This window comes from Pectinophora gossypiella, chromosome 9, assembly GCF_024362695.1.
Source record: "Pectinophora gossypiella chromosome 9, ilPecGoss1.1, whole genome shotgun sequence".
Classification (NCBI taxonomy): Eukaryota; Metazoa; Arthropoda; class Insecta; order Lepidoptera; family Gelechiidae; genus Pectinophora; species Pectinophora gossypiella.
In genome coordinates, this window is record NC_065412.1 from 11,989,188 (window position 1) to 12,017,023 (window position 27,836).

Here is a 27,836-nt window from a genome sequence, read left to right on the forward strand (position 1 = left end):
TGTCTATCTGTATAAGTGTTTATTACTTATTAGAAGGCTATTATAGACGGCGATACGGCTCACCAATCACGTTGGTCTAACAGAAAGCTCGGTGAGGTGTGGGTACTTAGTTCATCTTGCGATGAAGATAGTTGAGAGCTTGTTATGTTATTAGACAGTTATCCGTAAGTGTTGAAGCGGGCCCTAACTTGGCGCATCTGTTATATTTTTTCATTCAGTTTTTATGGCTGCAGCATAATTTAACAGTGCGTTCGCGCAGCTTAATTTGTCCGTGCAAACGATCGGGCAGATGTTTTGCAACGAACTACCAATCAGTGTCAGATCAGCAGCTGGTTACAAGCACCTTGATTTATTTCCACTGCAAACTTTTTTTATTTATTGTATTTTTTTGATGAACATTAAAAGTTTCGATAAAATCGATAATGGTTTGAATAGTTATTCTAATTGTACTCACATTTAAACATTCCTCTGGATGGGGAGGCCCCTATCTACTTATGTTTACGCATTTTTTTCTTATCTTAGGTACTGTTCGTTTAGTATCAGAAATTTGTTTTACTACTATCTGTATTTAATACGACACTTTTAATAGTTGCCTACGTGTAATAACTACTTACTTTTACAATATATATTATTCTGCCTGTTTGAGTACAGGTTCGTAATTACATACCTACAGTCAAAGGTATTTTTTGAGTAACATTATTTATAGTCCCACGATATTTAAAGATACATTTGGTCGTGTTATTGTTCGTGTGTTAATGTTTTAAATGGCACTTGACAAAACAAAGACAAGGAGGAAACAAAAACATTAAAACTGTTTTTGTTGCAGTATTATGAATTTTAATGAATTGTATTCTTCGTTGCAAAGGTCAAGAAGCTTAGCGATTTTTCATCAAATCAACTCGAAACGCTGCTTATTCTTGACAAAAGAGGGTCTTCTTCTATCGTCTGGGTTGTGATGCGACTGATTTCAGCGAACTTTAATTTAAAAAGAGGGTAATGTATATACACTTCTCATCAAAAAAATCGAAACACCTTGCAAGTTTACGTTTTGTCAGGATTATCAGAAAAATGTGTACATTTAGGAATAAATGTTAAATGTCGTTTAATAGTGAGTCGAAACGAAAGTAATATGAGCTTATCAAATCTTAATGTTAATGTTCTAAATTTAAATGAATTTTTCATAGGTTTCGTATTTTGTTAAATGAGTCATTTTTATGCCGTATGGAGTATAAAGGAAATGGATAAAACAACACACGTAAATGAAAAAAAAAGCTAAAAACGTTTATTTAATAACTTGTATTCCCTCCCCGAGCTCTAATTACTGCTTCCATACGGTTCTTCATCGATCGGATGAGAGTCACGATCACATGCTGTGGTATATTGTCCCATTCCTCTTGGATTGCATCTTGCAGCTGGCTAAGTGTTTCTGGGGCAGGATCTCTTGCTCGAATTCGTCTCTTTAATTCATCCCACAGATGTTCAATGGGATTCATGTCCGGGCTTCTTGCTGGCCATTCCATAATAGAGATATCGACTTCGTTAAGATAATCTCGTACGACGCCCGCGGTGTGAGCCCTAGCATTGTCGTGCATGAATATGAAGCCGTTGCCAATAAAATGTGCATAGGGCATCACATGAGGCTCGAGACACTCTTCGACGTACCGATGACAGTTTAGTGCAGGCAGACGTGGCCCAGACACGAAAGCAAGCTCTGTCTTACCGTCGGCGCTGATTCCTCCCCAAACCGTCCACGAACCGCCACCATAGCTAACCTTTTCTTCAATGCAGCATTGTGCATAGCGTTCTCCGTCTCTTCTGTAGACCTTGTTCCTTCCGTCGTTACCATACAGCATAATTTTACACTCATCAGAAAAGAGAACTTTGCTCCACTGTAGGTATGACCAATTTAGGTGCTCACGTGCAAAGTTAAGGCGCGCTCTTCGATGGTCTGCAGTTAATTTCGGCCCATTTGCTGGCTTATGCGGTACCAGTCCACGATCCTTCAACCTTCTTCTAATTGTAGAGTCACTTACAGCCACCCTTCGTACAACACGAAGCCGCTGCTGCAGTTGAAAAGCGTTAAGGCGTCGATTTCTTAAAGAAGTTGTTACAATAAATCGATCATCTCGCTCAGAAGTGACCCGATTCCTGCCAGATCCTGAACGGCGCGTGAACAAACCAGTCTCCCGATAACGTTTATAGACTCTATGAACAGATGACAGGCTTAGATGCAGTCTTGGAGCCACAACACGCTGACTAAGGCCAGAATCCAGCAATGCCAAAACTTGGGCGGCTTCTGTGGGCGAAGTATCCATACGTTTTAGAAAAAAAACCTTTTTTCAGACGTCCCAAAGTCACAGTATTGAAATAAAAAACAAAAAGTTTAAGGATAGGCGCCAATTTTTAGTTTTTAAACGCTAAATGTACTCCAACCCTAAACACACATTTGTCTCAAAACAGTGATTCATTTCGTTTATAAGATAAACAAATGAAATTCTAATTTTGAATTTAGAATTTTCGCTTATTACTGTAATGGCCAAACTGCCAGCTATACATTTATGTATTTTTTTTCATCGTATGAATTCTTTTTTGTGTTAAATTCGGACAGAAACAATGAAAACGGAAGTGTTTCGATTTTTTTGATGAGAAGTGTATATAGCTATAAAGAGTATCATACATTGAAACACATAATAACGGGTTCTTACCGCGTTTAAAATGGCTCCGCGTTTTAAATAGTATACATACAGCCTGATTAGTATATAAACTAACACTGTGTGAATCATCATTTCTAGGCGTGATACACATGCTAGCAAAACGGAGCAGTGCAGTAGCTTGCATGCCAGCTACCGGCTCGTGGCATACTATATATACATTGAAAGTGCAACCCAAAGTTTTAAACACTACGATGGAAAAATAAATGTAGTGCAATCTACTTACATGCCAGTTAATGTATACACATGTAAGTGTGGCACTTGCTACTGGCGTGTGTATTCTCGCCAATGTCAAATTTACCAGCAACTTGTGTTCTGGCGAATTGTGACTGGCCAACTGTACAGGGATTACGGGCGTGTGTTTTGTATGTAATGTAATGGATAACTTCAATGCCACGCACCCACTCTCGTATAACATGAAGCAACCACACGGGAAGTGTTGTAAGTGGATGTGATTCTCTTATAAAAATACGCCCAACGAATAATTTTTGAGCCCGCGAATATTGATATGTAGGCGTCACTTCCAAACACTGTCACTAAACCTGTTTGCTATTTGCAAAAATGGGGCCAGTTGGTGCAGTTTAGGCAACTTGTTTAGATATTTTTGTTTCTGACAAACTCAGTCTACTTTTTTAAAAGAAATATTGACAGCAGTAAAATAACATGTAACTTATTAAACCTGAATACGATAGTTTCCATCTGTATGAAGTGGTTTTGGATTCTCCAAAGTATCCAAATAAAGATATTGAGGCTGTGTTAGAAAACTGGATTTCAATTGCAATTTTAGGTGTAAGTAGTTAGAGCTACTTCAAATCAAAATAAAAAAAAAATCAAAAATTATTTACCAAAAATCAATACAATGCTCGTGTTTGAGACAACTTTCAAGCGAATATTTACTTGTGTTAAGTAAAAAAGCTACTTGGCTGAGATAATATAGTTGAGTTAACCACAATTCTGATTTGATTGATTGATTGATTTGATTTTAATTCTTTTAATTCTTCTTCTCTAACTTCCTTAAAGCCAAACGTATAACGACTTTCTCTAGTTTGAATAAATAGGAATAAATCATTGAATATTTAGTAATCACTTCATGAAAGCTTATGCTTTTGAGCAAATTAGATAGGTTTTGTTAAACAATGTATGGAATGTTTTCTCAATAAAGGCGAAATCGTGTGAAGCAGAGTCAGGGAAGCCACACAATGGAATCGGGGTGCTGTAAATAGGTTGAATGGGCTTATGCTCTTATTGGATCAAACCCGCATGCTACTACGTAACATATGTACCTATAATAGATACAGTCAGCAACACAATAAACAGTACTATTATCCAGTAATATTTAATATTATAAATGCGAAAGTAACTCTGTCTGTCTGTTATGTTTTCACGCTTAGGATAGTTTTTATCAGACAGATAGTCTTTGAGATCCACGCGGACAAAGTCGGCGAAAAGGTTTTTAAAATTGTATTGAGAATGACGCCACATTGAACCATTGAACGCTCCTCTTCAGAAGTGATGTACAGGTCCAATCAGTCACAGACGGACGGATACCCATAAGTACTCATAGGTAAAAGAAAAACTATACCCAAATTGTTTTCTAGAAATGCACAGAACATAGTACCTAAGTGAAATGATAGTATCATTACGTAGATAAGTGTATGGGTAATTTGGAACAATTTTCTTGGAGGTATACAACGTGTGTTTTAGTTTTCTACGCTTTTCTGATACTTTTATATTATTATCTGTTTCATTTCTCAAGAAGTTAATGTTATTTTTAATTTTGGCTGTATATTTTCATGGTTACCGTTAGACCAGTATCTCATTCTCACCTATCTCCGTAGCATGCTGTGCGCAAATCGCGCGCGTTGCGTTATGAACTGATCAGTGATGTGTGTGCTATTCCCGGGCAGTAAAAAGCGTAAAAGTTATGTAAGGGCTTATTACCTAGCCTTTAGGCAGTTAGGATCAGAGTATAAGAAAAAACAATTTGAAAAAAGAAGCAGCCAGTGCTATCCTTACTATTAAAAGAGTTTTTTAACAACAACGGCCTCTGTGGTCAGTGGTTGAGCGTTGGACTCACCATCCGGAAGCCCCGGGTTCGAAAAACAAAAATCACTCTATGATCCCTAGTTTGGTTAGGACATTACAGGCTGATCACCTGATTGTCCGAAAGTAAGATGATCACGATAAGCCGTTGGTCCCGGTTACTATTTACTGATGTAAGTGAGTAATCGTTACATGAGCCGTGTCAGGGGCCTTTGGTGGCTTATTCATAACCGTGACACCAGGGTTGATAAGGCTGGTAGTCCACCTCACAACCAACACGATAAGAAGAAGACACCACTTTTGCTTTTTCCAGCCTCATCAAAGTCGGGCATGAAGACTTATAGACTGAAGTTTAGAGTACCTACTCGTGATCTGGCTTTTCTTTAAAACATCCTCGATTTGATCGCGGTAGCCTTTTCCCACTCTACCTCCACTTACACCCACATCATAAATATTTTTCGTAAATCTATTTTTCTATGTAGTCTACTCTAATCTATGTTTTTTTCCAAGTCTATGGCAGTTTGAAGAAGAAACAGGAGCATACCTATTTTTTTAACATTCTCAGGAACGGCATTGACCACCAACCAACCAACGCTAATCAAGCTATTGATTAGGCGCTTTAGCTACTCTATATAGCTCACCAACACACACATTTGAACCAATAGTGGTTCAAATGTCGCGTCCCGTGTTGTGTGTGTGTGCGGTTGCCATATTACGGCTAATGATTGTCCTGACTTGCTTTTAATTCAATTAATTATAACGTCGTTTTGTTACACCTTTCAAAAGCCTATTTCTCAATACTCCTTGTAATTGTAACAAGCATCGAAAGTGACTTGTTTTGCTAGCCGTACTTATCTGACTCGTACGTGTTGAAGCTAATTTCGTTATGCAGTTAATCGGTTTTAAATGAAGGGAGTTCTCACTTGCCACGTGACTTTAATCATGACGCATAGAGGACATTATTTTCGTCTAATGTATTTACGTGGGTTTCCCAACAATTTTGAGAATTATTTTCAGGTAAATTTCCTCTTTTGTAGCCTTTTTTTGTGACTTGTTTTTAGGTTGTCTACTTGTTTGTTTTCTGACGATTGTAATCTTACATCCATTAAAGATGTGTTGTAAAAGTTATTTTGCAAAGATCGTTATTTGATAGCCTATCGCGTAAATTACGATTTACACAATATTTCCTGTAAATAGTTTGAATTTTGAGGAGCTCGGTGGCGCAGCGGTAAACGCGCTCAGTCTGCGATTGTTGAAGTTAAGCAACTTTCGCAAAGGCCGGTCATAGGATGGGTGACCACAAAAAAAATTAAAGTTTTCATCTCGAGCTCCTCCGTGCTTCGGAAGGCACATTAAGCCGTTGGTCCCGGCTGCATTAGCAGTCGTTAATAACCATCATTCCGCACTGGGCTCGCGTGATGGTTTAAGGCCCGATCCCTATCCATCCATAGGGAAGGCCCGTGCCCCAGCAGTGGGGACGTTAATGGGCTGATGATGAGATGATGAGTTTAAATTTTAGACCAGTGTCATGTAATAAACAATAATATATTATACTACGTATAGAACGGTAACTTCGTGTTAATTTGTGTTAATAAATAAATAAATAAACTATCCGCCTCGAACCAATTCGCATCGGGCACAGAGCTAGATTTACCTCCCCCTCTAGGTTATACTTTAGTCTTAAATGGCCGTAAGCCGCTAAGGAGTAAGGGAGAGAGCACGCGAACTGTGTCTTGCTCGCACTTTTGCGTTAGGTGGCACACAGTAAAAATGAGATTTTTATATGGATAGTGTTCGGGGTATGCTAGTGTAGGTATACGAAGGAAACGAAGTGGTGAATTTCTTATACCGGATGATTTTCCAACAAACGTTTTCCAGCTGTATATATTTACCGGAACCTTTTGTATTGACGTGTTACTAACCGAGTTCAGAATCTCAGTACGATAATAGAATGGCTATGGTTTCAGAGAACGATACTTTGTATAGAATGGTAAATGTTTGAACGGAACACGAGAATGTGCACGTAAGAGGTCCCTCACTGGGCGATGCGATGCGTACGATATCGAAACAAGTGACGTTTCGAGTTAATAGTATAGATGTCAACGTCAACCTAATGTACTAAATATACTCTGTCTATGAAATTGAGCCAAGACAGTGTCCAGTCTGTGATTTCTTTTTATTATAATGAAGTTTATTATAACGCATACATACATAAACGCCTATTACCCACCGGGGTAAGCTAAACTATGGAATTTCATTTGCTTCAATCCTGACACACTTCTTTTGCTTCCTCCACATTCATCAATCGTTTCATACACGCATCCAGTTCAGAATACATCGTACTAAACCTGTAATTAAGTTAATAAGTAATAGTTAAATAGTATAATGAAGTCATGACGTTGTTAAAGAATGTCAATCGTCGAACTTTTTTTACAATACATTTGCATGTATTGTAACGTAACCTAACATCGCACATCCATGCGATATCAAATTGCGCCATGAGAAAGGACCCTTACGGTGCTTTGCCACATGTTTATGCAACAGTGGTACCTAATGCTGTTATTGTCAGAATATTACTATTACTATACAGTTGCATTTTACTTCTTGGTTTTTGCACAACAACAAAGCGATGGAAATGAATAGAATTGAATAATATCGCGACCTAATTACGTCACCGGAGTTACCGGCCGAAGAGATAACCTGAGACTAATAGAATTTATTAGAAATACCCATTGTGTAACATGCTTTAGTAGGGTATAAATAAATCTCATCGCGAATCAAGCTAATTAAAAACGACGATCCAGTTTATTATATCTATGTAGAAATTGTGTTAATTATTTGTTTGTGACTTACGTAACCGGTCTACGTAACCCGAATTGGATTAAGATTTATTTTTGTGAAGCAAATTGACTTTGTATATGTCCTTGAAATATATTTCATAAAACGTACATCTTTTATAAGCAACACTAAAAGTAATGAGTTTTTGACGCCGCATAATGAGTATTTAGCTTACTATTTGGCTAGACAAATGAAAGGCATTAAAACTTACTTTAAACAAACAAGACACAATTAAAACAAAACAAACATAAATTAGCGCTAATAGGTATTTTATCAGTTCATTAACAATAGATTATACGTATTCCAAACCAAGTTAATGGCAAAAGATAATATAATACAGTTATTGTTACAAATAATATGAACAATGTGCACTTTAGTTTATACTATGTTTACACAAGTTAGCTTGATTTTCGTAGAAAACTACTAATGGTCGATAAACTTATCTGTGAAATATGCCGTTTGGACTAGCCCCAGTGTAGTTTTTTCCTTGATGTTAATATTGGTTTTGGCAGAACAGTAGCATCACCTAGCCTTTGCAAACTGGATATTGCGAAGAGTGTCCGGTGTTCGAAGAAGTACCCTATATCTTATGTGCACCTTTTCCGTACATTTGTGTGTGACGTTTTCATAGGATGCGGCTTTATTTTCCGACTATGGACACGCACGTGGCAAAATATCCTTTCGCTCTGTGTGAATGATGTCAATGTCTTAAAACGAAGAAAAAACAGACGTCCGCCGATCCGTTTTCCCCACTCATGTTATGAAAGTAGCCTGCGAAACCTTAGGTAAGACTGCAGACAAGGCCGAGAGAGGCGTTCACTTTCGCTTCTGCGTTTAGTTACAGCCACTTACCGACATACGCCGCACTCTAAAAGCATGACTTTTGAAGTAATTACTTAACGCGAAATACTGCTATTAAAACCATTACAACTCTGAGAAACTTCCGACCCAATCATCGCACAGAGAGACAGTGACGTACGTAATGATAAATTTCTATCCATATCTATTTCAGTCTTCCTCTACGCAGGGATTACATAACCAAAGGAGAACAGTATGTAGGACTGAAAAGGTAAACTAAATATTCCACTTGTAACAGAAATGTGATCTCGTAATCGAAGCGTATGCGATTGAATTGTTTCTTAAATAAACAATTCCATTCTCTCGACTAAAGCAAGTGCAACGTCTAGAGTAAATGTGATTGTGAGAGTTCTACTTAATTGTTTATTTAAAGGAGGTAATCGTACAACCGTGTCACCGTGACAACATCTGTTACGTTACCTCAAGGAAGTGATGTTTACTTGACCAATACTTTCTACGTAAATACTGTTATTTGAACTCGTGTGTGTTTATTATAAACTGAGAAAATTCTAGAAATCGGTTCCGACTTATATCATAATAAACCATTGCCGGGAAAAAGTCGGGAGAGAGCGATTTTGAGATCTCTTTAAGTAGGTACCACGAAACAAGTCCCACTATCTGCCAAATCTACGTAGAATTATTGTGAATTCATATGACTTGTCTTCCACTTGGTAGTTCTTTTAAAATCCGCGGGACTTCTTTCGTGGCGCGTACTCTATTTAACGAACTGACACTTACATATGTGTTATGTAGCAATCTGAAAACAAGAAACAATTTTGCCGCAGTTGCACGAATATAGACGTAGATGGTTGATTGTTCGAAATCGTTTTGCAGAAGGCTCTCGGTTGGATAGCTTTCACTGACCAACAATACACGTTGCGGTGGTGAACCCAATCGATTCTCGATTGTTTGTCCACTGACGTCATCGCGGGGCAAATTCGCAGGGAGGCCGCGTCTATCCGGTTACAATCACCTGTCACTGTTTATTTACAACGTTGTATCGGGTACGTTTATAAACCTATAGTGAGCATTTATAGTCCGCGCCACGAAAAAGTCCCGCAACCACGGTGCTAGTGTCGCAGTATCTGTATAGAATTATTATGACTTGTCAATTGCTTCCATTAAAATCGTGGCGTATACTCTACAATCAGAGCACTGACGTAAATATACAGGCTTATTAGGACACTGTTAGTGCAAGTGGTCACCTATGTTAGTGACATTAGGGTTCCGTACCTAATGACAGTACCTACATACTAAAGGATAACAAGATAAATATAAACGAGATAGGAGTCATTTACCTGGAAAATTGAGAAGTAAGACTTGCGGTATTCACTCAGAAAAGAAACAAAATTAAATTGTAACAATCTCCAGTAATGTAAATATTATCTTAATCTAAATTAATGCGAGGCTGTTACGGTTAAATGGTGTGCCAATTTGTTTTGCACTCACTGTTGACTCCTTGCCTTCTGTCGCCGGAGTTTAATAGATTTGTTGTTCTCGTTTCAAATTATGATGTCTGGAATTTCATTTATTGTGTAGTGCGCTGCAAGGTCTTTGTTTGTACGACGAACTTTTGCAGAAGATTTATTCATTTTTTTAATTTGAAGGATATATCTCAAGTTTTCAGACTTGATGCTTGACTGTCTCGACGTAAGAGCTTAGCTCAGGCGCAGAATTATAAAAATAATTATAATTTTAGTCATAAGTGCCCTTAAAATATTGCAATATAAGGCAAGATTTTATTTACGTATAAGGTAGAGCTATTCTCACTATTGTTCGGCTCTGAAAAGTTAATTTGTTTAAATTGTCGCATATTTAGTAAACAATAGGTACCTATGATCGCGTTCGTTTTCCAATGCGTGATTCCTTGTGATTATACGATAGTATTGTTAGGTTTCTTTACTGTCAGACACGCGAGGTCAGAGGCTCGGGCCGAGCTCCAAATGGTGTAAAATCCGACGGTTATGACCGCTTTGCTCGCTCGATGGCTATTCTCGTCCCCTTCAATCAATATCGAAATTAATTAACCGTAGTCACACACCCCTCACGAACAATCGGCCATGAGCTAATTAACCTACACTTAATTGAATTAGCCAGCATACCTATGTTAGATTACATCGAAATGTTACGTAACAAGGTAGGCGAATGTTTCATGACTTAAAGAAAAATTGGTATAGAAAAGCCTACGTAAGGTAAGACTTACAAAAAAAAGGTTGAATGCTAGGGGAGATGATGAATTTCACTACTCAAATGAGAACAATAAGAGGAATAAAACGGGATAAAATAGCGTGATGTTTGATGTTCCTGTCTGTTCCAATCTTGTTACCGCTTGAATAATGATAATGAAAAATAATTCATAATGGCGTATCTGTGGCGTTAATGAATCGTCAATTAAACTTGGCGTTGTTCCAGGTTAATCCAGTTTTAACAGTCCATTACCAACAATTTATCATAAAACACCAAGTTGTTTACGGTTTCAACGCCAGCTTAACGTAAATCTGGATTTCAATTTAATTAAAACTCCGTTGGCTCGCTCGTAACTTTCCCTAAACTGGAATCCATGTAATCGACATTGCGAATATTATTTGGTGCGTATACGTACAGCAGTCTACTGCAATTGTTTCACAAATTCTCATCGTTTTGTATGACGAAAAGGTTGATCATGCATTAAAAGTGGAAAAATGACTCACTACTGCTTTTCCGTTTACTTTTTGTCTGACATATAATTTACTCTCCTCTTTTATATTTACCACTGTGATATAATGGCTTTACCATTCACCCATTTTCACCACCAAAATGACGACAGCCGGGTTAATGTAGAAACAACATTTGGGTTAGTCAGAGGTACATCCATCGGAAGATGAACTGAGTTCCCCCGTTTTACCACGTTTTACCTGAGTTTTCTGTTAGAACATGATAGGCGGTAAGTCGTCGATAACAATAATGGTCCAGCCAGCTGTGTTAGATACAGAATTCTGTAAATTTGATTTAGGTCTGCTTGTGTTTCGCTGTAAGTAGGCACTTACTCTCCCTGGGTCATTATTCATTATCCAATTATACCATTACCAGATATTATACCAATTTTCATCCAAGCTAATTCAGCTATTTAAAGTTCAGAGTATAAAGGCACCAGAGAGACAGGTAAAATCACTTTCGCGTTTATATCATTCGTTGTATTGGTATGGATGTATGCGTAATCCATATAACCAGTGATCATTTCCACTAACACTTCACAGTTCCTGTAACAGCACATGTTCCGAGGCGATGCTTCTCACTGTTCGTTTTTTCACGACCGTTATTATCTGCTCATCCGCACATCTGTTTGGATGGTTGGAGGACGCCATAATGCTCTGCTCCCGATAACGCTCTAAAAATATACCGTATGTTAATTCGTTCGCCACTCACGCCCTCCTCTCGTAGAATTCCACTCGAGTAGGCAATGTTCATCGGGTCATTCTCATCTCATTGACACGATCCCATTAGAAAGATTTTTCAATGAAGCTAGCTTGTGAGAAAGTCCCGCTTCTGTGTTCTTGATTGAATCACTATACGACTTCTTTGAGAACGCTCTAACCACTTTAGCGTAGCGTGGTGGAAACGTCTATTGAAACCGATCGGTGTTAACGCTGATAAAAGTATTCGAGGTCGACGACCGCTTTCTCCCCGGGTGTTATGCTTTCGTAAATCTTATGCTATGGTGTCCGTTCACAACTCGATCGTAAAACATAAACAGCGTAAGATCGAATAACATTAATGTTACGGTATGGAAAGAATGTTTACGACTGTCAGTAACTGTTTTTGCTCCTTGTTAGTATGTATTAAACATAGCGCTATGCAAGCTAATATGGCATGGTTTAAGAATGCATTCGATGAATACTTATTAGACAAAAGTTATCCTTTTACGTCGGCAATGTTATAAAATTATGACTTCGCAATTCACGTACTTAACTGTTCTGCGAGTAAATATGTTTTGTAATGGTGGCAACGTACAGACGTACGTATAAAATGAAATTACGCAAACAATGAGACTTGACGTGGATTTGCACAGGTGGGATGAGAAGCCATAGATACAAACAAGACGCAAAGTGGACTCCACGTCTGCAGGTGTTACGTAGGAAAGTTGGTTGGTGAAATCCGCACATAACAAATGTGACGTTTGTGGTCATAGATATTTACTTAATAAAAAAGTAAATTCGACCCCTGGCTAGAAAAAGGTTGAAGACCACTGACTTAATGAAACAATCACTGTTTTCACTCTGAACAGTTAATAATAGTTTATTTAGTTCTTTGGACTTCATATCAAAAATGGCTGGAAGTTATTTTCTGATTACTTGTGACGTTGCTCAGTGCTTACATTGTGTCAGAAATATGTAGCCGATAGTGTCTAGAAAAATAGAGTAGATAATTTTTTTTGTAGTTCCTTTTCGGTCAGTCAGTTGTTTAGGCGAGTTGGTCTGCGTAATCGAGGTGATCCTTATTCGAATGGTATGCAGGCGCGTGTCTGATTGCGTAAAGCCCCCATTCCGCGTCGCGCCGTCCACGGAGACGGACGTATCGTTCCCACAGTGTTCACTCGCAAACGCGTCATGATCTTGCGGTACATTTACACATTGTTTTGAATGTTTTAGTTCCACAGTGCCGAGTGTAAAACAACCATGTTTGTGTAGTGATTCGTGTGATTGGATTACAGTGTTATCGTATAAACCATTATGGTTAGGAAGATCATCGTCGTCGGTATACAGCACTATGAGGATCCGTTCTACAAGTGCGTAGGGTAATGTCTGTTTTATTGTCTATCGTGAGCATTAGCAAAACTTAAGCGTGTTACTCGTTAACATTGAGGAAGTACCCGAGAAGGGCAGGAAACTCTGCCGTTAAAGCAAGGTTTATGTAGATAAAGTATACGTGATGTAAATACTTCTTTAAGAACACTTAATCAATTGATCTGGTTTCATTTAGAAGATAATTTCTGTTTAAGTTTTATACATATTTATATAAATAATTATATACACCGAGATATAAACGTTTTGTTGTTGTAATTGTGAATGTAGTGTGTACCTGTAATTGGGGCACATATACAAAAACTAATTTAAGACTTGCATTTTATAACTTTACAATATGTGAGCTATTATACCGTAGACGAATTTTTAAATGATACGTTTTAATTTTAATACATACCTACTTCCTCTCTTTTCTTCCCTTCAACGTTGTTGTGCCCTATGCCTATGCAACACCCCATTATACTACATGGAATGCAATAAATAATTGAGAATTGAATTGAATTAGTATACCTAAATAAATAAAATAAAATGATCTTAAATTTTAAGAATCCTTGTAACATATACAATATAAAGCAGCCAAATTACTGGAAATGTATTACAACATTGTTTAAGAACGCTTGGGGCTCCGTGCTCAGGTTTTCCTTGTAGCTACTTTTCCTCGGCTAAAAAAATATAAAAATGTTATTTATTTAATTAAGCCATTTTTAAGTTGAATTTTCGATGAATGACGATGTTTCAAGTCTTATCTTAACATTAGTTTTTCCTGACTCTACTATGCTTATACTAAACTACAACCGCTATTAAAATATTTGTTTTATAGCCTATTTGTTATAGTTGTTGGAATTTAGTTTTGTTTCGAGTGATCGAGTCAGTTGGACGGCGTCTACGATATTTCTATTGTTGGTGCTTGGGCAACGTTTAGACGACTCAATTGTCTAATCGTCTTTTTTTAAACTTTTGCCATAAGTACTAGGTATATTAGTATTATGTTTTGTCTTTTTAATATTGGTTTCGGCGTATTTGTCTGATTACAATAATATTTATTTTAAAACAGGCAAAGCGATACAGAAACATAAAATAAACAAACAAAATAATAAAAACACGGCCTTATTTTCCCCCCTTCACATTTACCTGTGTGTTGATTAATGTAGGTATATGAAAATAAAGTATAAATGTGAATGATTGTAGAATTGTATTCATCAGTTAGGTAGAGTCTTTATAGGTTTACCAACGTTATAATCTATGTCCCAGATATGATTCTTTTTTCTAAAAACGTAAAATATAGGCCCGTATATGTATTATAATACACTCATACTGCATACGTTACGTACCTACCTACCTGTGTCTTAAAAATACATATTTGTATATACCTATTATTGAAATAAAATATCGAGTTTTAAATCTTGCGCGAAGAACCTTGAAACTCCACTTATTATTTATAATTGGCGCCCAGTTTCAGTTGGATCGTATTTGCTATTTATATGAATACCTATTACATGTAATTAATGTATCGCTTTGTTTGTCCACAGGCATGTGACGGGTTCAACCGGGCCGCCGGCGGGATGCGGCCACCAGAGGAACCGGTCTCTGGACTCGGTGTTGCAGCGGATCCCAGAGGATATCACACCGACGTCGCCAGAAGGCGCCCCGCTCAGAATCCCCATGGAAGCGCCCGCCCCCCGCCTTGCACTACCACCCGAGGTCCCCGCTGGATCTGTTGACTCCGGCATCCACACTCCCCCCGATCCACATGATGAAGAACGCCCAGCCCCCGCTGCCGCTCGATCCAGGGAAAGCCTCGACTCCGGCAACCCAGAAGACACAGACAAACCCCCCGATGAAACAAATCCCTGCGATACAATAGTCGACCCACCGCTCAAATCCGACATCTCCGCCGCAGACACATCCAAAAACAAAGACTTCTTACTACGACTCTTCGAAAGCAAACTCTTCGACATGAGTATGGCCATCTCATACCTATTCAATTCGAAAGAACCGGGCGTGCAAACGTACCTAGCAAACAAATTGTTCTCGTTCCCATATGAGGACGTGGATTTCTATCTGCCGCAGTTGGCGACGATGTATGTGGAAATGGGCGACGTGGCGGACGTGTTGAGGCCGTACTTGGTGCACAGGTGTAAACAGAGCGCGGAGTTTTCTCTGCGGCTAGCGTGGTTGTTGACTGCTTTCGGTGGGGACACTAAAAGATCAAAGGCGACGAAATTGAGGGATTCCATAATGGCTGAGGAGATCAGGCCGGCGGCGAGGAGGGGGCACCACAGATCGCAGTCGGATGCCTCTGCTTTAAGGCTAGCGATGCCCTCGGGCAGGCATTTAGGCGACCTGGCTTCGGGGCGTGCGTTCGATAACGGATGTGTGTGCGGTGAACAGTGCTCCTGCGGCGCTCCCAGATTAGCTCCACAAAGTCAGGTAATTAAATGCTGCTTTTAGTTTATTATAAACTTATTTCTTCCAGTAATGTACAAACAAAAGTGAAGGTTATTAATTTATAGTAGAAACAAGTTAGTTGTAGAAAGATTTAAACCTATGTTACAATAATATACCTCGAAATATACATCTACATTCTAAAAATAATAATTTGAGTCACTGATTTGATTAGTTAGGTAGATTGAGAAAACAAATGTGTTTCATTAATCTTTTATTAGAGCAAACAGACCGCGATAAATTCTATAAAATTGTCCGTCCATTAGAATAATTTCCGTCTCGCCATTTTCCTCTTTTCACAAGGTGCTCTCAACATGTCTAACAATAGATTTTCATTCTCTCACTCAAATAGCGTAAATGAAACGATCATTCCTAGTCTTTATTCCATAAAGTTATGAATAAAATGAAACATTTATCTTCGTACTATTAAACAGAACGTTTAGTTCAATACAATTACGTGATTATATTTCAATATAGATAAAGTTTTACAATAGCTTCAATGCGCGGTGCGCGTTACATCTTTTAAAGAACAGAAACCAGTGTTGTGACACTTGTGACGTCCATTAGCATAGTGATGCATCTTTCGAGATTAGGTCGATCGATTCTGTCGATATTTTACGATTTTGTCTCTCTGCATTACTCGAGTTTTTATTTCCTAATGAACTACCACAGAGCTACAAATAATCAACAAAAATCTACAAACAACTTCCAGAATTGCAGCCACTTCTGATATAGGTAAAGTCTTGAGATAGACAAGCAGTGATGGAGCATTCCAAGGAATGTTCCCAAAGTGAGCTAAAAAGAGCTTTCTTACCCAGTTCAGATCAGAGTAGTAGAAAGAACATTTTGAAAAAAAGCAGTCAGTGTCTTTTCTATTAAAGAGTTTTAATAACAGGAACATTCTCATTTTGGGGATATGTTCGAACGCCACATCACCGGTGACAAGTTAATCCATCTTGTTAGAAAGTACTTTATCTCAACATTCCTTTACAAAGAACTGAAACACAGCGCGGCACCAACCCCCGCATCCCGCACTAAACGCTTTGATCCCGCTTATGTGTACATTGAGCTTGAAGCACTGAACCACTAAGTAATTGGGTCTAAATGTAAACGGCCCTGCCTGGTAATATCAAGGCAACCTCGTAATGACTGGGCTTGGCCACTAAAATAGTCGCGTGGTACTGTGTTAAGACTACTATTACTTTTTATTTTGCAAGTGTACTAACTTTGTAGCTATGTCTTATCTGTTTCTTGTATATATATATTTGAAGAAAAAATACATTTACTATTTTGTCTAATCTAGCCTACAAGATCCCACTGCTGGGCAAAGGCCTCCCCTTCCTCTTTCCATTTTTCGCGGTCCTGTGCGTACTCCGGCCAGTCCCTCCGGCTGATGTGGGATGAAAAGCCGCCAGACTCAAATGAAATTGGCCCGGACATGTTTGTCGCATGCACCCTGAGCGGTGGGCACGGATAGTCACGCATTGGGTGCCTCATGACGGGTACAGACGTCGTGGTAGACCTCGAAAGATATGGCGTGACGACTTGGACTGTTTTGTAGTATTAAAAATTTGGTCCATAATTATTTTCGGTTTAAAATGTTCGGTTTGTTGCCTTATAACTTCTACGTAGGTAAATCACATAATTATAGTATAAAACTCAATATAGTACAAAGTAAATCTGGTAAAAATACATATACTGATACGATAAGATATGAAGAAAAGGAGATGTACCTATTGAGTGCCTAATTTTGTCGTATCTACGACTAACCTTTATACATATTTACATAATAGCAAAATATATAGAAAGACACAATATTTACTGTATTTAATTATCTTTTTATTTATTTACGCGCACGTAAGTATTAAAATATCACTTTATGAGCGAGTTGTTTCGTTTTTAAACTTTTATTTACATATTTTTTTAATTTACTTATGCATTAATTTATTAGCTAATCAAGATGTACAAAATATACTTAGTAATTTTATTTTATATACAGAATGGAGTTCATTAAAGAGAAGGGAATATGTACACTAAATCATGGTATAGTAAATTTCGGACAATCAATTCGTTAATAATGAAAAGTACAGAAAATACAGGGTGTTAGTGACATCGTAACAAATACTCAGAGGGATGACTCAGACCATGATTCTGAGTTAATATCAAGTGGAATTTTCCGTCGCAAAATTCATGTTATTTTTTTTGTTTTTTTAAATTATTTTCAATTCTATACTTTTGCGATGGAAAATTCCACTTGATATTAACTCAGAATAATCAGCTGAATCATCCCTCTCAGTATTCGTTACGATGTCACTTACACCCCATACTAGTACATACAGTAGCCATACAAGTAGGTATGGGTGTTAGTGACACTGTAACGAATACTGAAGGGGATGATTCAGACCATGATTCTGATTCGATATCAAGTGGAATTTCCTGTCGGAGAAGTCATGAGAATTTTAGAGCTTATTTAAATTATTTTCCGTGCCATACTTTTGCGACGGAAAATTCCACTTGATATCAACTCAGAATCATGGCCTGAATCATCCCTCAAAGTTTTCGTTACGATTTCACTAACACCCTGTATACAATAGGTCAAATCAAAATCCAGACACTGACAACACTGTCTGAACAATAAAAAAAAAACAAGTTATAAGCGTGGTAAAGAATAACACTCGATTACCTAAGAATATCCGTAGTTATAGTCTTATAGTTAAAATAATTTTCGTCCAACTTAGTTACGAAATTCCGTGGGAATATGCTTTACATAATTCTATATTATAATTTTAACTGCAGTTATATGGACTGATGTCATAGCAGTAACATTTTTACCATACGCAGTAATGGTTAATTCGTGACATATCCTCGCTTCTCGGAGGAGCTCGGTGGCGCAGCGGTTAACGCGCTCGGTCTGCGATTGTTGAAGTTAAGCAACTTTCGCAAAGGCCGGTCATAGAATGGGTGACCACAAAAAAAAAAGTTTTCATCTCGAACTCCTCCGTGCTTCGGAAGGCACGTTAAGCCGTTGGTCCCGGCTGCATTAGCAGTCGTTAATAACCACCAATCCGCACTGGGCCCGCGTGGTGGTTTAAGGCCCGATCTCCCTATCCATCCATAGGGAAGGCCCGTGCCCCAGCAGTGGGGACGTTAATGGGCTGGTGATGATGATATACTCGCTTATACTTATACCTTTCTAGACTTTTCAGTTGCAAGGTTAACCGCTTCTATGAATTAAATATCTTGCACCTGTTCATAAGGAACTTGACTGCATTGCTAGTAGGTATGTTTTGTCATCATTATATATAATGATTCTCGGAACATGAAGTTAATACTACAAAGAAAACTTCAGCATTTTCACGCAAAATGGCCTTTCCTTCTATAACAAAGTTATCCTGTAAGGGTTCCGTATTTCCTTTCCAGGTTCGGAATCTCAATAAAAGAGCTCTGTAGTTAACCACCAAGCTAAACCGAGTTTGATCTAGATCCTACATGATTCAAATTAATAATACAATAACTCTTTATTGCTGAACAATAAACGAAATTGTTCGTGAGTTATTGTATGCCTCTACCCCTTTTGGGCTATAGGCGTGATGCTATGATGATGGTATGCGTGCCTCAGATGACGTTTACTACTTCGCTGGAATTCTTCTCTCGTGTTCATTGTGAGATCTTGGACCGACCTCATCAACTCTGGTGTCAGGGTTACTATTGAGCCGACATAAAGGCCTCACGTGGCTCTTATAACGACTGCATACTTGCTAACTACATAGCAGCCGGGTTAAACTGCTTAGCGAGCCCTCAGAAGCAGGGATTTAGAGTATCTAAGGACGCTTACTCCACTACTGCTGTACATCATCAATCGATTCGGGATGGCCTGTGCCCAGCTGTGGGACATATCATTACAATACAATACAAATGTACTTTATTGCACCAAAATAAAAAGAAATAACTACAAAAAGACTTTTAACTAGGTACATGGAGGCCTTATCGCTTAAAGCGATTTCTTCCAGACAACCATAAGGTGAGGAAAAATGTAAAAGTCTTTCTTTAATAAAGAAATTGATCTTTACCCCTGTCTGTATCTCTCCTTAATAATTCCATAACTTTTCTTCAAATTAAGCAAAGCCGAGAATTTACCAAAGGTCAGTCGGGATTCGAACAATTTTTATCCATTGAGCTGATCGGTCAACAATTACAAAGTTAATAAATACAAAGAAGTGTGCAGAAGCCAACAGGCCTAATAGTTATCAATGTCTGGCGCCAGTTTAATGGACTCGGGCTAGTTTAATTTCTTAATGTATATCTATTTTAACTATCTACAAATTGGTGCCGATTCTGGGCGTACATAGCATAAGATTAGTTTGAGAGCTCTAAAAGTAATACCATCCTTCATTTATCATAATAATATGTGCAAGAAATAAATAGAGCTACCTTAAGAATTGTGTAACTAATATTAAATTAATTTTGACTCTTCCGGAATAAATAATGCCGGGTTAATTTAAAAAAAACGAAAGTTGATAATTAAGAGGGTAATTATGATTAAAAACTAATTTCAACTGAGTAATTTAGTTCTATTCTATATTCGTTACCATGTTTAGACTCAATACTAAATATAAAAACACCCTTTCATACGGGAATATAGGTATTAAAAAGATAGGCAAATAAATACGCTAAGCTCCCAGAGTGAAGGTAACAGATCTTTGATATGGCACATCAAAAGAGACATTTATAAACATTAATACTAAAACATTTCTAAGGAAAACCACAGCATGAGATAAGGTCACGAATAATCGCAATTGAGGTAGTCAGAGCTACGTTCAGCGCAAGGTGAACTAAGTGGGTACTTCACCTACGCTTCATCGAGCTCTATATATATCTATCTACTCAGCCAGTATCCACCCACTGCTGGGCATAGACCTCCTCTCTTTCACGCCATCCTTTTCGGTCCTGTGCAAGTCTCATTCATTGCTTTCCGGCATATTTCACAATGTCATCCGACCACCGGGCTGGTGGTCTGCCTCGACATCGCACACCATCCCTTGGCCACCATTCAGTAACAGCCTTAGTCCATGTTGTCTTCCCGTCTTGCCAAGTGTCCTGCCCATCTCCACCTAAGCCTAGTAGGCGATTTGAGCTACTAACCGAGCTAAAAACCCGCTAAGTATACCTATCGTGTGGGCAGATACCTAAGTAATATAATAAAATAAACAATCATGTATTTTACGATTCGTGACTCTGCTATAATGGTGGACACGGGCGTGGTTAAGTACATTTGTACTAACATGTGCGTAGTATTAATGATTGAAAAAACAATAGTTGATTAAATGTGTACACGGGAATGTCAATGTAATGCGTCATCACATAGTTCTCAATAAGAGCAATCGATATATATATATATTGATACCTACCGCTACAATTACGGCAATAAATGATAATATAATAAATAAAAAAAAACAAGTTGTTGTTGGAAGCAAGCGAAGTATGTTAGCATAGAAGCCAATGGAATTTAGTCGCGTACTAGGGTCAATATAAATTATGAAATTCTGATTACTAAATAAAGACAGATCTAAAATTAACGAAACACATTTATTTTCTATTTAACTTATTTTTGAATTTTATTCAAGAAAATCGTAATAATAAGTCCGACATTTTATCACGTTTTTCTATGACGCGGACGTCACAATTCTAAAATAATTTCGAGTTTTGCCTTTTAATAAAAAGTAACTGATTTGACTAGTTGGAAACTACCCTACTCGATACTCTCTTCTAACTTCGCTGGGAAATAAGCGTGATTTTATCTTTGTGTAAATGTATGAGTAAATCAAAAAGTCATAAAAGAATCTCGATATCTTATACTATTTATAAATTAAAAAAGTTGAAATAGTAACTATCTATTTACTCGTAATTTTAGCAACTTTGTAGAATTCTAATTCATCGTCTTTTCCTGTATTTATCAAAGTATACGGCAACATCTAATATACTTCTCTGCTTTTAATATCTACATTAATGCTTTCTAAAGTTTATCTTGTCTAAACAAAGCAGGCCACAGTTCATGCACGGCAAACTGACTTACATAGAAAACTTTAGCCGCGTATACTGAGCACTAGTAAATGAAAGCTGGCGGACATAAACAAACGATCGTAAACAGAATCCGCGGGAATGTTTCTATTCTACACTACTTTGGTACTTTTCTATGGTTTAGAAAAAAAACCCGTGCCATGAAAGAAATCCAGCGACCACGGCTAGTGTTGAAGTATCCGCATAGACTTATCATGTCTTGTCAATTCGATAATTCGTCAATTTGATATTAGGCAACAAAATTACTCAATTGTATAAACAATATTTTATGTTTATTTTTTTTTAAAGAACGTCTAGGGCCCTGTGCCGAGGTTTTTATTGCAGCTTCTTTTCCCCGGCTACTCAATTGTATAACAATTTTTATGTTTATTTTTTTAAAAAGAACGTCTAGGGCCCTGTGCCGAGGATTTTCATGCAGCTTCTTTTCCCCGGCTATACCTACAGGTTGTGAGAAGCTGCAGTAGTTTCAGGCGGATGCGACGTTCGTTATGTAAAAATTGGCGATTCAAAGTGTGACTATGTTACCTACTGAATAAATATATATTTTTGAATTTGAATTAGTTCCATTAAAATCCGCGGGACTTCTCTCTTTGCGCGTACTCTACCTACTTATTTTGTGGTGGGCTAAGAGGAAATCGTAGACGAACTATGGAATGAGTACTTTTATTTGTTTGTTTAGGTGTAGCGCAACGGCCTCTGTGGTCCAGTGATTGAGCGTTGGACTCACGATCCGAAGGCCCCGGGTTCGAATCTCGGTGGAGACATATCACAAAAACCACTTTGTGATTCTTAGTTTGGCCAGGATATTACAGGCTGATCACCTGATTGTCCGAAAGTAAGATGTGTGTGATCCGTGCTTCGGAAGGGTTAAGCCGTTGTTCCCGGTTACTATTTATTGATGTAAGCAAGTAATCGCGGCTCAATCATAACCTTGACACCAGGGTTGAAGAGGCTGGTATTCCACCTCACAACTCACACGATAAGAAGAATAAGGTGTAGCGCATAAAATACGCTCACAGTTTGCAATGGTTCATAGTTCGTAATAGAAGGTGATAATGATAATTAATTGCAATGATATGCGGCTCGACATGTGCGTTTACCTTTACTCAATACTTCGTATGGCTTTGACCAACCCGAATGATATTACAGTTGTGAGTCACGAATGCATACACCTATTTCCCGTTGAGGTAGAGAGACCATGGAATTCCACTTACTACGATCCTGACACACCACTTTCGTTTCTTCCACTCTCATCATAGACTCACGAATATTTGTATGATGTAAATCATCATCACCAGCCCATTAACGTCGCCACTGCTGGGGCACGGGCCTTCCCTATGGATGGATAGGGAGATCGGGCCTTAAACCACCACGCGGGCCCAGTGCGGATTGGTGGTTATTAACGACTGCTAATGCAGCCGGGACCAACGGCTTAACGTGCCTTCCGAAGCACGGAGGAGCTCGAGATGAAAACTTTATTTTTGTGGTCACCCATCCTATGACCGGCCTTTGCGTAAGTTGCTTAACTTCAACAATCGCAGACCGAGCGCGTTAACCGCTGCGCCACCGAGCTCCTCTATGTATGATGTAAATATTACATTTAAAAAAGGGGGTAAAAGAGACCTGGCGACGGTCGCTTGACCGAGAGTTGAAAACTCAGCATGTCATGGGAGCAAGCTACAGAGGCTGCAAAAGATCGCGAGGAGTGAAAACCTGTTACTCGAGCCCTATATATCAACAGGGTATAAAAGGATTAGAAAAAAGAAGAAGAAATATTACGTTATCATTAGTTAAAACTTTAAAGCGGAACCGTATTTTATTTACCTTCCGTTCTCCAAGCAAGGTTTAAGGTTTAAGCAAGGTTGGTTTATCGATAACGTGACGCGATAATAAAGAAAACTAATTGCCTTATCGCTGATCGTGATGCACTTGAAATGTATTGCGATTATCGCATCTCCGGAACGAAGTACACGCTCGTTCAAACGTGAAGATAAATCGTGGTACTGATAATTGTAGGATGTAGCGGCTTCGCAAGCTTAGGTATCTAATTGTTTAGAAATAGTCGGGATTACTGAAACAAAATGCTCCTGGACTGGGAGTTGATAAGAAACATATTTATAATGTATTCAGCTGCGTCTTCCCGGGGATATTCTAAAAGTCGATTAAGCCTCTGTTCAGGATCAGCCAGGCATCTCTGCGTGCATTGAGCTATAATATCGTGGCTGATTTTGCAAATTGACTTATCTGCAATATTTTGCTAAAATAATTTGTGTCTTTTTGACAATCGGATTCGCCAAAAAAATTCAGTTAGCGACATCAGCGAAGATATGTGCGTTAAGTTTAATACTCTGTGCTGCGCGGTTCTTACCGTGTCTAAAATGAGCATTAGGGAGTACTCCACTCCAACAAATGGTCTATTTATGGTTCAGGTTTATAGAGCAGCAAGGGCTGTGTTGCTCTGTACACTACTCGTCCGTTTCACTAATTCGCCAATTTCCCTAAGTTTGTGATTACTTATTGCCTTTCGCCTCGTATTGCACTAATAAACCAGACAAGTGGGAAGTGCTGGGGCCTCTCACTCGGTTACCCAGTGTTTATGTATTTATACTCTTCTTATCGTGTGGGTTGTGAGGTAGAATACCAACTTCATCAACCCTGGTGTCAGGGTTATAATTAAGCTGCCAAAGGCCCCTGACATGGCTCATGTAACGATCACTCACCTACATCAGTAAATAGTGACCGGTTCCAACGGCTTATCGTGCCTTCCGAAGCACGGATCATCTTACTTTCGGACAATCAGGTGATCAGCCTGTAATGTCCTAACCAAACTAGGGATCACAAAGTGACTTTTGTGATATGCCCCCACCGGGATTCGAACCCGGGGCCTCCGGATCGTGAGTCCAACGCTCAACCACTGGACCACAGAGGCCGTGCAGACGATGTATTTATACTGTGAAATAAACTGTTGTTTTTTCCCTTACAGTTCCTATCAGCACTCACGAGTATCGGCCGCCGCTTAGCAGGGGTTGCAGACAAGGAGCGTCGCAACGGGCGGCTTCGTGCTGAGCTGGCAACGCTGGACCTGAACCTTCCCGCCCGAGTGTGGCTGCCACTGCACTCGCGGCCGCACTGTGTGCTCCGGATCCCGCCGCATGCTGCTGCTGTGCTTAATAGCAAGGATAAGGTAAGATTTATTTATTTAAAAACTTATCACTGCCATTACAGGCGAGAATCCAATGCGATAGTGCAGTATAATATAAGTAGTATTATAAGTCAACAGATATATGAAGTATAACATAATTGGGTCGTGTACTAGGTTCAAGATAAATTATGAAATTCTGATTACTAAATAAAGATTTTTTTAACTTATTATAAAACGTAATAATAAGTCCGACATTTTGTCACGTTTTTCTATGACGTCACAATGTGCTTTTTCATACATATTCTTTAGTAAATTCGTGTTTTGACGTTTAGGAAAAGTAACTGATGTGACTAGCTAGAAATTAGCCTATTCATATGAGGTCACTCTTGTGAATTCATTCTGAGAATAGACAAAAAAATCAAATCAGTAGTGCGTTCGTGAGCGGCGCCCTACCAAGCAGGTTATTTTTGCCTGTTGGATTCTTTAGGAGCTGCGGTTGTCTCCGCCTTCCTACAATATACATAGAGATGTTTATTAGAACTGAGGGATTATAAAGGCCGCATTGAAGAAATTCATCCAAAAAGCAATTGTTTTTTAAGATGCGGCATGTTTAAACGCCCTGTTCCTGTCTAAGATACAATGTTCTAAACTTCTTGGTTGCTGATCGTTGCTACCTGTGTGCTATGCGCAAAGTATCTTTCAGCTTTTATAAGAACGAAGGCCTGGCAACCACTGGCTCTTGTTACGTTGGGATAGACATAGAAAGTATTATAATTATTATTTGGATTAATTGTATGTGAAATAAAAACTAACGTATTTGGCTGTTAGAACGGAAGTGAGAATTATTTATTTCTTTTAAACTCATAGACTATCATTCTTTACTTTTTTATTATGCTAGTTCAGACGCTAGTATTTTGAGCATAATAATAATAGAAATCTAACATAACTTATTTGAGCAATTCCAACAAAGTTTTCTTATTTAGTTTTTTTATTGCTGTATACTTTATCTTATCTTATCGTTACAATAGTTTACCTACTTAAATCAGCATGGCTTATTAGAGGGAGAAACTGTCAGTATGTCTCTTACCGTTCACGATCACGTGCGCGCGCATGTGTCAAACACGGTTCTCGCTCGAAACACCGACATTACATTACACGACTTGGGATTCTGTACCTGCGTACGCGCCGCTCGTGTCTCGCACAAATTCTTGTTTTAATTATTTATCAGGCAACAAAACACCTTTGTCTAAAAATACATAATAGAACCTAAAAAATTATACTGAAGTTCAAATCCTGCGGCTATATTGCTAACACTTATGTAAATAATTTCACGTTAGCCATATAGATTATTTATCTCTATTCAGAAGGTTTGAACGCTACATATCCTTGAAAACAAGCAAACGAACATCACGCCTGTATCCCCGAAGGGGTAAGCAGAGGTGTATAGATACCTACAACCACCCCTCGCTAGCTACGTTTAAGTTCCGTGTAATAGGGGACGATCTTATTACTATTAATCGGGCACAAATTTTGGAAACCATGTGACATCAATTATCTAAACATGAATTCAAACTCATGTCGAATTCAGTGCATTAACCGTGAACCTTTAAAAAAACAGGTCATTAACACAAATTTGTGTTAATATAAATAATTATATAGCAAATTCGATAGTTCACCGGGATTCCCTATTACTGATTCAAACGGAAATGTACCTTAAGACGCTTACCTAAAGACGCTTGAACGTTTCTACGAAAACCTTTACACAAATGGTAATTCCGATAGGTAAAGCTCAGTTGTAAATAAATCGTTAAGTATTCGTATCATTAAACACAAGGTTATAGTAATTGTAGCAGAAATCATAAACATTTATCTGAGTTCCGGATATTAGAAATCGGATGCCGCTACCACATGATACCTACTGTCGTGTTGTGACTATTTTAGATAGTATTTGCGTTTTTAATCGTCCACAAAACACATACATGCACGTATAAACTCACGTCCGCAAACTCTAATGGGATGGACAGAGTCACAAGTACTCAATGACAATTTGCAGTCACTGTTCATACGAAATCCTAAGATGGATGTGATGAACCTTATGTTGACAAGGGACTAGCCTGTCAACAATTATCCATTACCTACGTTAGAAAATACACAATCTCTCCTCATTTTTATATAATATATTACATTTAATATAGGGATGTAGTTAAATACCATTTATTTAAAGAGCTGGGGGGTAAAAATGGCCACATCGAAGCAATTCATCTAAGAAAGCAATTCGACATTAAACGTAAGTGCGAAATGCAAACAAATTAAATGTCAAATAGCAATATTGCTTTCTTAGATGAATTGCGTTGATGTGACCATCTTAAACACACACACCCCCCCCCCCCCCAATACCTAAATTGTCCCAAGCACTGTAAAAGCTGGTACATACATGTATAGGTACATAATTAATTACTCATGTAGACAACTATGACAAGATCCATTGATCAAAGTCCGTTGAGTCGGCATTATATATAATATCGTATCATATACGCGTGTTGCCATTTTACTTTATATTATTAATGTATTCTGCAAAGCGTTACGTACAGTCATAAATATCTGTAATGTGTAGATCTATTGTAATGGTTAATAGTATTAAAGTATGTATCACAAATTTCATAAAATCTAGTGTACTCTGTGCCTTATAAATCTCGAACGTTAAGTGCCTAGTATTAGTGACTAGTTTAGCAAAAGTTTTAGGCTCGCTCAACACTGAAACTAAATATTACCAGAAACACGGTAATTGAATTAAACTGTCGTATTTTAGAAACCTATACTAGCTCTATATTATATTAGTTTCTCTAATTGATTATTTATTGTTGATTTATAAATGTGAAAGTATTTTTGGAGCAGTGTTCAATAAACCACACTAAGGTAAGTAGGTTTTACCAAGGTCTG

At 38.2% G+C, this 27,836-nt stretch overlaps 1 protein-coding gene across 3 annotated transcripts in view; it reads left to right on the forward strand.

Moving 5' to 3' along the window:
- Positions 1–27,836, forward strand: part of LOC126369615 (phosphatidylinositol 4-kinase beta) — a 63,376-nt gene that overhangs the window by 19,157 nt on the left and 16,383 nt on the right. Inside the window, exons 1-3 of one of the 3 annotated variants that reach the window (XM_050014119.1) lie at positions 12,984–13,224; positions 14,761–15,661; positions 24,738–24,938. In XM_050014119.1, coding sequence (XP_049870076.1) covers positions 13,160–13,224; positions 14,761–15,661; positions 24,738–24,938 — 1,167 coding nt within the window. In that variant the 5' untranslated portion in view covers positions 12,984–13,159. Of the gene's footprint in view, positions 1–12,983; positions 13,225–14,760; positions 15,662–24,737; positions 24,939–27,836 lie in introns of those variants that run through there. The other 2 variants (XM_050014120.1, XM_050014118.1) reach the window with 2 other exon arrangements.